Source organism: Cololabis saira, chromosome 1 (assembly GCF_033807715.1).
Source record: "Cololabis saira isolate AMF1-May2022 chromosome 1, fColSai1.1, whole genome shotgun sequence".
Lineage (NCBI taxonomy): Eukaryota > Metazoa > Chordata > Actinopteri > Beloniformes > Belonidae > Cololabis > Cololabis saira.
Genome location: NC_084587.1, coordinates 56,021,077 through 56,034,474, shown reverse-complemented (window position 1 = coordinate 56,034,474; position 13,398 = coordinate 56,021,077). Strand labels below are relative to the sequence as shown.

At 38.3% G+C, this 13,398-nt stretch overlaps 1 protein-coding gene across 1 annotated transcript; it reads right to left on the bottom strand.

The window, feature by feature from the left end:
• Positions 1-4,047: 4,047 nt before the first annotated feature.
• LOC133454372 (zinc finger protein 239-like) lies at positions 4,048-11,613 on the bottom strand. The gene is made up of 2 exons (XM_061733156.1): positions 11,443-11,613; positions 4,048-5,447 (listed from the first exon to the last, which is right to left on the bottom strand). Exons 1-2 carry the CDS (start codon positions 11,569-11,571, stop codon positions 4,416-4,418), a joined length of 1,161 nt encoding a protein of 386 aa, XP_061589140.1. The 5' UTR covers positions 11,572-11,613; the 3' UTR covers positions 4,048-4,415.
• Positions 11,614-13,398: the final 1,785 nt, after the last annotated feature.

The following is a 13,398-nucleotide window of genomic DNA, read 5'->3' as shown; positions in this document are numbered from 1 at the left end:
AGCCCAGTTCTGGAAAGCTGCAGGCCCTTGATAAATTGCCTCTCCCTGCACCCGCTCCGTAATGGCCCTCACAATGACCTGCCATCACCGCTTCCCTCAACGGTTACTGTTAGCAGACAGGTCGCAACATCTTCAGCGTGTATCCAACATGAGGTGAACAAAAGAGACACGGAGACCACAGCACTTGCGTTCACTCAGTCAGCTGATCTGAGTTAGGTTTAGTGAGTCAGTGAATATATACACACTGTCTAACAAGCACTTCCGGTCTAGCGCTTCAGAATAAGAGTGCAAATAATAAATACAATGAAGAGATCATTATCTCAACAGTTACACTTGGTGCAGCATCTGCAGTTATGTGGTCGGTTTACCGGACCTTCATGGTGAAGGAGCTGAGTTGAAAAGTGAAGCTCTAGATTTACTGACCCAAATGCAGCACAACAGCCCGGAGTGTTCAGTCAAAGTCTTTATTAACTGACCTCACTATCAAATTGCAGCAACAGCTTCCAGCTCCACGGTTCCAAAACATATTTTTGGCGTCCTCCAGTTTTAGGCTGCTTCAGTTTCCTTTGGCCTGATTCATAGCAGCCAACTAGTAAAACGTTTCAGAAAATGCAATATGTAAAATTAGAAAACCCTTTTTCCAAAAAGACAACCCATGAATTAGAAAGGAACAAAAACCATTTGAACATTTGTATCAGTCTCTGTACACTCAACCCACACCATTTGTTTCCAGTAAGGTCAAATAATTTCTGAACCATTTGGACTTGCCCTCAGGGGGGAAATTACATAACGACAAATGAATAAAAGAAATATCAACTGCAGAAATAGATAAGACTGAAATGCTGCGAAAATCTCCAGGGACTGATGGGTTCCCATGAGAATGGTATAAATCAATGATGAAACTACTACCTATGCTGCATAAGAGCTTCAACAGTACATTTAGGGAGGGAATACCGCAGCAAGTCCAGACTAATGGACTTGCTGCGGATGTATGTTGCCACCTCGGCTACACCCATAACATTGAAGGAACGCAAGCTTTAGTGTTTAATATTACCCCAATACCAGACTTTAAAAATGAATACACATTTTACTAGGACTCAACAATGATTAAATACTTCTGCTGACACTAACTAATGACATATCCTAACTATACTAATAATTATAAACAAATTACTGGAAAGATAAAAAAGGATCTGGATAGATGGGCTTCCCTGCCCCTTGATTTTGCCCTGATTACTGTATTTATTTCAGTCTTTATCTATTTCAATCCCTGATAAGTTTTGCGACTGGGATAAGTCAATATCCCGATTAAAATAGAGTGGCAAGGCCCCTATAAGATACACAACCTTACAACTGCCAAACAGGGATGAGCCTTCCAAGCCTCAAGGACTACTATCTGGCACCACAAATAAGACCGCTGATACTCTGGTGTGATCAGGAATATTTTGCAAAATGGAAAGTTATCGAGCTATCATTCTTAGATAAGCCCCTCCAGAATTTACTAGGATACGCACCAGCTACAAAACATGATATTCAGAGTCCGTGGGTTAGGTTTTCAATGCAAGTCTGGTCTGGTCTAGTGGAGAAACTCAAAATTCAAAAGAAACTCAAATTCTATTATAGCCAGCCAACGATCCAAACTTTGAGTCAGCTGTGAATGACAGCAGCATACTGAAATTTAAATTTAAACTTTATTTCGAACATGAAACAGTAGTGAATACAAAACAAAATAATAATAATCAATAATAAATAAATGTAAATAAAAAAACAAAACAAAAATATAAATAAAAAAACATGCATCCACCATAATTAACATGCTCGAAAAGGAGTAGGAAGAAGTAAAAACGTATGAAATCCTACCCCATATACTATATTTCATTATGATCAAAATTAATTTAATTTCTATACAAAAAACAAAAGATCAATATATAAATATCAATAATAATACATCCTCACGCCTATATACCCATTTATAAATTAATATATCAATCTCAACAATATACAAAAAAGAAAAGAACTGTTTGATGCTTGGACATTGCTTCAGATCCACACTCAGTCTGTTCCATAGCCTTACTCCATTATTTATTATGCAGAATCTTTTCATTGTAGTTCGATATTGCTGAATCTTGAAATGTAATGTTTCCCTTAAATCATACCCTCCCTCTCTTTCATGAAACAGTTTCTGTAAGTGATTTGGTAATAAATTGTTCCTGTCTTTGTATAGAAATTGTGTTGTTTGGAATTCTACCATATCATAAAGTTTTGTTATTTTAGACTTTACAAATAATGGATTGGTGTGTTCAAGACCTTGTGAATTATTCTGATGGCTCTTTTTTCAGTATGAATAGTGGCTCTAGTATGTATTGCCCGACACCTCTGTACAGTAGTTTAAATAAGGTAAGACTAGTGAACAGAGCAGAGTGTGGAGTGATTTGTTATCTAAAAAGTGCGTTGCTTTGGTCATTACAGAAATGCTTCGAGATATTTTAGTGCAGATATAATGTGAGACTTCCAGCAAATCCTGTCATTTATTATCACCCCAAGGAATTTAATTTTGTGTACTCTTTCTATCTCAACCCCCTCTATGTGTACCTGTGCTTGGTAATTTATTTTTCAATTCAATTCAATTCAATTCAATTCTATTTATATAGCGTCTAATACAACAGATGTTGTCTCTAGACGCTTTCCAGAGATCCAGAACATGAACATGAACATAAACATAAACATAAACATAAACATAAACATAAACATAAACCCCCGAGCAATTATTATATAAACAATGGCAGGTAAAAACTCCCTTAGTGGGAGAAAAGCCTTAAGCCAAACAGTGGCAAGGAAAAACTCCCCTTTAGGAGGGAAGAAACCTTGAGCAGGACCAGGCTCATAAGGGGGGACCCTCCTGCCGAAGGCCAGACTGGGGGAGTCAGGGACGTCGACAGCACACAGCAGGCAGGTGGAAGCAGCAGCGGGATGACCAGAGGTGGGGGGGGGGGGGGCGTCAGCAGCACACAACAGTCATGTGGAAGCAGCAGCGGGATGACCAGAGGGGGGGGGGGCGTCAGCAGCACACAACAGTCATGTGGAAGCAGCAGCGGGATGACCAGAGGGGGGGGGGGGTGCAGGCAGGCGGAAGCAGCAACAGCAGACATCCACGTAGGCAGGTGGAAGAAGCAATGGGATGACCAGAGGGGGGGGAGGGCCGGGAACACAGGCCAGAACGCAGCTCCTGAGGCTCCGGCCTGCAATTTTTCTGTTACCAAATATCATAATTTTTGTCTTGCTCAGATTTAATGAAAGCTTGTTTTTGTCAAACCAGTATTTAATTTTGATGAATTCTGAAGTGATAATAAAACTTGCTGTAAATTCTCACCTGATCCGATTATATTGGTGTCATCTGCAAATAAGATGAATTTGAGTACTTGTGATATTTTACATATATCGTTGATGTAGATGATGAATAATTTAGGACCCAATATTGACCCCTGTGGGACGCCACACACAACGTCCAAACATCTTGACTGGTATTCTCCCATTTTCACAAATTGCTTCCTGTTTTTTAGATTTTTTAGATACTCATATCTCATGCTACATTTAAATCATGCATACATATATCTGCATTCCCATATCTTCATATCTACATGTTATGTACATATCAGATGAACACCACATTAGCCTATATGCACCGAATATACAGTAGTGTAGTGATCTGATATTTTTAGATGATAATCATACAGAAATTAAACAACATCAAGCTTCACACAGGGTCTTTGAAGAAATCCAGATCAGCAGAATAACGAGAGGACACGTGGCCGCATCATGCAGTAAAAAAAAAAACACAAAAAAAACAGTTTTTTTATCTTTCAAAGCAACGCAAAATGTATAGGGCTTCAACGGAAGCTCTGATTACATTTACCATTCAGTTTACCATTAGCATGGGAACTTAAAACATATTGTATGCCAATAATGCTTTTTTCTTAATTTGGTCCCTTTTCAGACTGTGACATGGTAGTCACTGAAATATAATGCTTAAGTTGCTTTTGACTCAATATTAAAATGTAGTGTTAAATAAAGGGAATTGTTCAACAGAATGAGGGCAGTACAACACAGACTTCACTTATCTAGTGTGAATCAGCTGAACGAAATACAGATGTCACGGTGTCCTTTTAGAATTATTGCTGGACCAGAGGTAATTTAAATCCAGCACGAATAGTACATATTGTGATAAAAACCACATGAAAAACGCACTACTGTGTGACACTTTTCTAATATTCTGACACTGATAAACACATTTTTCAGTTGAAACTGAAAACAAAACTCCAGACTTCTTTTTTTCTCAGAACATAACATGTATAAATTTGTTCCTTTAACTGAGCTCTCCGAGTAAAAGCTGCCCCACACTGATCACAGACAATTATTTATCCAGTGTGAATAAACTGATGACGCCTTAGATGACCTTGTCGGGTAAAAGCTGCCCCACACTGATCACATCCGTACGGCTTCTCTCTAGTGTGAATAAGCTGATGACGCCTTAGCTGACCTTGTCGGGCGAAAGCTGCCCCACACTGATCACACCTGTATGGCTTCTCTCCAGTGTGAATACGCTGATGACTCCTTAGATCACTTTGTCGGGTAAAAGCTGCCCCACACTGATCACATCTGTAAGGCTTATCCCCAGTGTGAATACGCTGATGACTCAATAGATGACCTTGTTGGGTAAAAGCCACACCACACTGATCACATCTGTATGGTTTATTTCCAGTATGAATACGCTGATGACGCCTTAGATCCCCTTGTTGGGTAAAAGCCACACCACACTGATCACATCTGTAAGGTTTATTTCCAGTGTGAATACGCTGATGACGCCTTAGATCACATTGTTGGATAAAAGCCACATCACACTGATCACATCTGTAAGGTTTATTTCCAGTGTGAATACAATGATGACTCCTTAGACTACCTTGTCGGCTAAAAGCTACCCCACACTGATCACATCTGTAGGGCTTCTCTCCAGTGTGAATACGCTGATGACACCTTAGATGACCTTGTCGGGTAAAAGCTGCCCCACACTGATCACATCTGTAAGGCTTCTCTCCAGTGTGAATATGCTGATGACTCCTTAGATGACCTTGTTGGGTAAAAGCTGCCTCACACTGATCACATTTGTATGGCTTTTCTCCAGTGTGGATCCGCTGATGACTCCTTAGATTACCTTGTCGGGTAAAAGCCACACCACACTGATCACATGTGTATGGCTTTTCTCCAGTGTGGACACGCTGATGACACTTTAAAATAGTTAATGTGGTAAAAGCTGCCCCACACTGCTTACAGCTGTACAGCTTCTCTTCAGTATGAATCCTCTTTCGGACCTTTAGACCTGGTGAAGTGGTCAGGACTTTATCCCTCCTATCACAGCAGTAACTTGTGGTTCTCTCTTTGGCTTTATGTTTCTGTAAGGAAAGAGAAAAATACTTAAATGCTGTTGTTGGCTGACCTAACAAATCCTTTTTCAGTTCAAGTCAAGTTTTGTCCGTCATGTTCGCAGTGAAATAATGAAGTTTTATGTCTGAGTGCTATGTTAAGCATGTTCTGTTATCAATGGCTCTTGACAGCCAGAAGCATTCAGATAAAACATCTCAATATGTCAAAACAAGTGTGAAGGGCTAAAGCTACCCACCCTCAGAACAAAATCATAAATTGTTTATAGAAATTCCTTGAGATGACTGATGGTTAGTTTAATGAATTCTGTACAAACTCAAAATGTCATCAGTCAGCACTTCTTCTGCCCTGATCTTGTGTGTGCAGTACACAGTGTAGACAGCGAGCTATACACACTCCAATAAAGACCCCGACGCAATACGGATAATTTAGGTATCTATAGTTGAAGTACTGAAACTGCAACAGAAACAGCAACACAGACCCGGCAGGAGGCCCCCCCCTTATGATCCAGGTCCTGGTCCAGGTTTCTTCCATCCTAAAGGCTGGATTATGGTTCTGCGCTAAATCGACCCCAAGCGTGCGCCGCAGGTTGCGCCGCAATGAGCACCCCACGCCACGCCACGCCGTGCCTGACGCATCTCCCAAAATTGTAACTACGCGTCAAGAGGTCACAGACCCAACGCAGACGGAGAGGGCTGTGATTGGTTTGCTTGGTAGCAACGCATTTCCAGTTCCGGTTCGTGAAGCAGTAGTGAACTTTCAGCGCTCTTTTCTTCGTGTGTGTGATTTTTTTTGTTTTGTTTTTTTGCACAATAGTTGTCCTTATCTCTTTGATTCACTGTGACCGGAAAAGTCGGATAAACCATTCAGGAAAAGATAGCGACCCCCTAGCGCTCGCGGGGGGTACTGCACCACGGCGAAATGGAGTGACAGAGAAGTCCAAAGAGTTCACGACGGCGACACGGCAATGCCGTGTGCTCTGCGTTGGTGTAGCGCAGATCCATAATCCAGGCTTAAAGGGATTTTTTTCCTTGCCACTGTTTGGCTTATGGTTTTTCTCCCACTAGAGGAGTTTTTACCTGCCATTGTTTATGTAATAATTTCTCAGGGGTCATGTTCTGGGTCTCTGGAAAGCGTCTAGAGACAACTTTTGTTGTACTAGATATAAATATATAAATAAAATTGAATTGAATTGAACACAGAAATAACAATAAATGTCAGCCAAACATTAGATAGATTAATGTGCTACCTCATCATAAACCATGTAGTGACAATCGAACAAACATACTAATCAAAATGATTAGTGTACTGTTAGCGTACTGTATAGAAAAACATTTCAATATTACAATACTCACAGACTGTGCCAAATCAAAGGTGTAATCAGAAGGATGGTAGAGGATACAATTTGACTCTTCACTGCTTTGTCATCTGACTAAGATGGAAGCTCAAACTAATTAACAGGGGTGTGGGACATACTAGGGCTGGGGATCGATTCAAATATCAAGAATAAATATCAAATATCAAGATTCCAATTCTTAAGATTCAGAATCGATTATCACGCTTTGATTCGATCCAATTCGATCCGATATTGATTTGGGTTACTGTTAATAAAACTGTTTTTTCAGCTGTTGCATTAATTATATGACTGTCTAGTTATGCAACATATGAATACTAGTATTATATTGAGATTCAACAGCAAGTATTGCATCTAATGATGCTGTAAGGACCAATCACCTCCCAGAATGCTGATAGAACTGCTTTCAGAAACATTGTGGGGCAGAATTACCAAACAGATCCAGGGAGGAAACAGAGGACGAAAGAAATCGCTTTTATTTTTTCCCCATTTATGAGAATTTGGTTTTTAACATTTATGCAAATGTAACCCCAAGACAGTACATTAAGCAAAGAAATATAGACAATTTATGCAATTATAACTGAAAACTTTAATGTTTTCATACCTTTAAACATATTTTAAGGCAAAAACATGGCACCAGTTATTCTCGTGTCCAACAAAATATTCCTTTTTTGGGCATAAACAAAAAAGTACCAAAAGTTGTAATATAATGATGAAAAAAAAAAAAAAAAGATTTTTTTTTTTTTAATTGATCTTTAGACATATGAATCGATTTTTAGGAATTAATATGAGAATCGATTTAAAATCGGAGAATCGATCTTTTCAACACAGGCCTAGGACATACCACGTTCATTTTATCTATGGGGATGTGGGGGGGGGCTAGGACCCATTCAACTCTGCCCCTGAGTGCAGAATAGTCTTTATTACAGTCTGGGCTTAAAAATGTATTTTAAACATTTCAGTTTCGCTAGGCCCTGGATAGCTCAGTGGGTTAAGCCCCATTTACAGGTTTGAGTCCTGGGTCCTCATGTACAAAGAGTGCGTGGATTTCAACGTGAATCCGGGCCCGGAATTATTGCGTACACAAAAAAAAAAAATCTGATTCTCAAAACTGTGCGTACGCCCAAATCCACGCGTTTCTTTGAACATCACAATCAACGTGGATTTGAGTGCACATGCAGGAGCACAACACTCTCCCTGTCTCCTCCCTCAATAGATATATTTGAATATGATAATGAGGATAATTATCCATTAAAAACCACTCATCTTAACAAAGAACTTGCAAAAACAAGTAAAACAAATTAAAAATTAAAGCTGCAAGCAGCAATGAACGGTTCCTCCACCCTTGTGCATGTTCAGGCTGCAGTGGAAGCTTGTATGACTTGCATGTAGATTCTTCAGAACTGGACATTTAGCAGATGAAACCACCCACGACTCTCTATATCAAACCATTCAAAAGTTATGGCAGAAAGTAGGAACTATCAGATATCGACCAATCAGATGAAGGGGCGGGGCTAATCTGCACCAATTAAGGTGAAGGAGTCAAAACCGAGTCAGATGACACCACCAACGACTCTCTATGGGAAATCATTCAAAAGTAATGCCAGAAAATAGGGACAACTAGTTCTATCAAACTCCCATATGCCATATGGCTGGTAGAACAGTGTCCATTTCTCAACTAGCAGATGACACTACACTCTTTTTGAAAGATAAATCTTAAGTTGATGATGCAATCAAAGTCATAAACACTTTCTCACTGTTCTCAAACTGAATATTTCAAAATGTGAGCTTCTGCCAGTTAAAAGTTGTACAGACTCAGGGATCCCCGTCAAGCATAAGGTTAAAGGGGACCAATTATGGCATCTAATACCTATTTTAAACAGGCATTGAATGTCTTAAAAACAAGCTTTTGATTGTTTTTGCTAAATAAATTAGAAATTCAGCCTCTGATCCATGTCTTTATCTTCCCATTCTCTAACCTCATTATCTATGCAGGATTCTGAGTGGGCGGGGCTATGATAATGAGGCTCTGTGCTGATTGGCTGCCTGAATGACACGATACAAAGCTACGAAAAAATGGCGGAAGCTCCGGCCGGCGGAGTTAGTTTTGGGCGTGGTTTCACGCATCAGAGGCCGACCGATGTAAATCGCTCCGCCGTTACGTAATGAAAGGGAGCAGAATCTTATTGGCTCGTAGATCCACATCACACTGGACGGCTCATCCGGGCGGCTGTACAGACACTGCAGAATCTGGTTGCTTTCCTCCTTCTCTTCTTTATATATGTTAATGCAAGAAAAAAACCTGTTTTTCATAATAGGTCCCCTTTAAATATCTGGGTATTATAATTGAAAAAGACCAAAACTCTAGATTGTCTGTAATTTTTGATTCTCTAATTGCTTCATTCCAAAAGAGATTTAATCTTTGGCTTCAGAGGGATTTGACCATTACTGGAAGATCCTTAGTAGCTAAAGTTAAAGGCCTCTCCAGACTTATATGCAGCTATGGCTCTTGATATTTCAAAAGACATATGCACAAAAATAGACAAAATTTTATTCAATTTTATTTGGACAAAAAGAATACATTATATTAAGAAAAGTGTGATGATAAACAAGTTATGCTCTGGCAGCCTTAATGTCTTAGATTTCACTTCCCTAAATGCTTCCTTCAAGGTCAAATGGATCAGATTTTTCCTGAAAAATTCCAACTCAACTGGGGGAACTTTATCACTGCCCATGTTTTAATTTATTAGGAGGACTAAATTTTCTGCTCAGATGTAACTACAATATTTCCAAATTACCTGTGAATCTATCTAACTTTCACAGCCAACTTCTGTTATCCTGGTCCATGATGTACACACATAATTTATCTCCTCACAAATATTTCATTTGGAACAATCAAGATATTAGAATTCAAAAACAAATCTTTATATATTAAGAGATGGGTTGATAATAATATTTTACTAATTAGTCAACTATTGAATGACAATGGTCAATTACTCAATAATGAAGAATTTCTTTCAATCTATGGTTTTCCTGTTACTGCTAGAGAGATTAAATTGTGTTTGATGCAATACCGGATGGTGCTAGAAGGTTACTGTGTTTTGTTGCTAAAGGTTAAAATTTTAATAATATTGTAATAATGTAATAATAATAGGTTGAATCCTGAGAAAATGTATTATTACAAACAAAGTAAGAGAGGTTACTTTTAAAATACTTCATAGATGCTATCCAGTCAAGACCAATCTTGTTAAATATAAGATAAACATTGACACACTCTGTTCTTTTTGTGGTAATGTGGATGAAACAATATCTCACTTATTCTGGAATTGCACATATACTAATTTTCTCTGGATTGACTTTAATAATTTTATAAATGCTGAAGTTGATTATTCCTTTAAGTTGAGCATTCAACATGTACTATTTGCAGAGGTGGGTAGTAACGAGTTACATTTACTCAGTTACAATTACTTGAGTAAGTTTTGGGAAATGTTGTACTTTTAGGAGTAGTTTTGAATCACTATACTTTTTACTTGAGTAGATTTGTGAAGGAGAAACTGTTCCTCTTACTCCGCTACATTAGGCTACGTTGAGCTGTTACTTTTCTTTTATCCCTTTTATCCACGTACGCGTCAATCTCATGACATCACTGAGTGATTCTTGGGGAAAAATGTTTGTTTTTGCATGTTTTGTCACATTTACACAGACTCAAACACACACAGAGTTTCTATGAGTTCATGTTTGTTCTAGTTCTGCTGGTTAAAAAAGAAAAGTACAAAGGCTTGAAATTTTGTGCTACTTGTGCTTAATTTATTTTTTATTCTGTTATTATTTTCTTTATTTTATTATTTATTAAAGTACTTGAATTTACTTTAAGATTATTTAAATTTAAGCAATTTTTAATTAATTTTAATTAATTTTATTATTTTATTGATTTAATTTGCCTGAAGATGATTATTTTGTACTTTTGTCTGTTTGAATGGTTGTGTTAAAAAAATAAATCAGACGTTACTCAACAGTTACTCAGTACTTGAGTAGTTGTTTCACAAAGTACTTTTTTACTTTTACTCAAGTAATTATTTGGATGACTACTTTTTACTTCTACTTGAGTCATATTATTCTGAAGTTTGAGTACAATTTTTGGCTACTCTACCCACCTCTGACTATTTGGTGTATCAAAAAATGATGACAGCCCAGACAAAGTATATTTGATCAACCTTCTCTTAATTATGGCTAAATATCATATTCACTGTACTAAATTTGCAAGCCAACATCCAAATATAATTGTTCTCAAAGCTATATTAATATCATATTCAGTCTTAAACAGAGTATAAACCCCAAAGCGGCTTAAACGAGAAGCTTATGTGAAAAATATATTTCCTGATCTTTTGTGTTCCTCCTTAAACCTCAAGCCTTCTATTTTATTTTGATATATAATTTACTGTCCTTCATTTGTAACTGCATGTTATCCTGATGTTTTTTACCTTTTCTGTATATATCTGTCAAAAATAATAAATAAAAATAAAAAGGTCACGTGTGTGTGTTTTCTGCTGCTCAGTTCAAACTACTGACAATAAAATAAAGCGTTTGGATGATCAGCAGCAACAGAGAGACCAAGGAGGAACGTGGACCTGAACACTGACCTGAACACTGACCTGCAGACCAGCGGACGAAGAGTCCGCTTTGGTCCTGGTGCTGGACTCCTGGTCCTGGTCCTGGTTCTGATCCTGGTCCTGGTTCTGATCCTGGATCTGATCCCGGTCCTGGATCTGATCCCCGTCCATCTCCTGATCCTGGATCTGATCCAGGTCCTGGTTCTGATCCTGGTCCTGGTTCTGATCCTGGATCTGATCCTGATCCTGGATCTGATCCCGGTCCTGGTTCTGATCCTGGATCTGATCCAGGTCCTGATCCTGATCCTGGATCTGCTCCTGGATCTGATCCTGGATCTGATCCCGGTCCATCTCCTGATCCTGGTTCTGATCCCGGTCCTGGATCTGATCCTGGATCTGATCCCGGTCCATCTCCTGATCCTGGATCTGTTTGGTACTGGTCTTCTGTGCTTCAGTCTAAAACATGGATGTATTATTTAACGGTCTAAAAGCGTCTGCACATTTCCGCTGTAAGGATGCTGCAGACACGTGACCACCACTCGCGTGTTGCCTGATGGGAAATGTAGGATTATCGTCCCGGAGACATAAATGGTGTATTTTGAGGGAAATGTTCTCCCCCCGACAGCGCTGTATTCACTCTAGTGTTTAATGGAGTCCAACAGAAACCCACCTCTTACTAGCGTCGGTACGGACTGGATTCACGGAACCACGGCAGCTTCTTTACTTTTTTTTATTTTTATTTTTATTTCCCTCACTCGACTTCCTCGGGAGCGTTTCGTTTCAGCCAATCAGAGTCGTTGTTTTGAGAAAACGCATTGACGTCACTCGCAGCCTATTTACAAATGATTCATGGGTGGCTAGATTTATTTTTTTTATTTTTTGGGGGAGATATTGCAAATCCTTTTATAAAGGTACATGTTCCTTTGACTTATTTCGGGTTCATGGAAATCATTTCCACTGTTACATTTAATACATATCACAATGTTAAGAATCCTATAAGCTTACTCTGCCTATATTGAAATCTGATTTACTCTAGTCTAAAACTCATGCTACACAATTACTTTACTTCTTGGCGTTGCCCTGTTTTAACGGTTGTTAATCACCACCTAATTTCTGGTGAATTTTCTTCAGCACATTCCAAGGTTTCTTCATTGTAATTATTTAAAGGTATACTTTTTTCTCTCTCTTTCTTTCTGTCCTTTTTTTTAAAGATTTTAATTTTAACTCTGCATGCATCGCAGCTAGACTGGATATGTGTTGCAGATATCCGCAATTCAATTCTTCCTAGTCAAAAAGAGCATTTCAGATATCTACAATTACATTCTTCCTGTCCACAATAGTCATTTCAGATATCCACGTCATTCTGCCTAGGACAAATAACGTCACTTTTGCCAGTCATGTGTATGGAGTTTCTAATTAGAGATATCAACTATGTGAATTACGGATATCTGCAACTGAATTACGACTAGCTGTAATTCCAGTTTCAGATATATACAATTTATTCTGACTAGTCATAATTCCAGTTCAAGATATCTTTAATTCCCCTCAATTCAAGATATCTAAATCTTCCTTTTTAGATATCTTAAATTAAGTTTTGACTAGTCAGAACGAAGTAGTAGATATCTTGAACTGGAATTATGACTAGTCAAAATGACGTTCTAGATATCTCAAACTGGAATTACGGATAGTCATAATTTAATTGTACATTGATCTTATTAAATTGTAATGAATTTTAATTAGAGATATCTCAAATCGGAGATATCTTTAACTTCCATTTTGCCTAGTCAAAATGTAGTTACAGATATCTTGAATTAGAGTTTTGACGAGTCAAAATGACGTTATAGATATCCTGAATGACAATTCTGACTAGTCACAATGTAATTACGACTAGTCAAAATGCAGTTGTAGATATCTGCAATGTTAATTCCGGATATTCAAACTTTAAATTAAATGCCATTAAATGTTAAAACGGCTTGCCATAAAAATGTAGCAGAAAGA

Excerpts from the sequence above, each read along its gene's own strand:
- LOC133454372 (XM_061733156.1), bottom strand. The coding sequence starts at position 11,571 with ATGGACGGGGATCAGATCCAGGACCGGGATCAGATCCAGGATCAGAAC. Across the intron at positions 5,448-11,442 it reads CTTCGTCCGCTGGTCTGCAG|AAACATAAAGCCAAAGAGAG; the intron begins GTCAGTGTTCAG and ends CTTTCCTTACAG.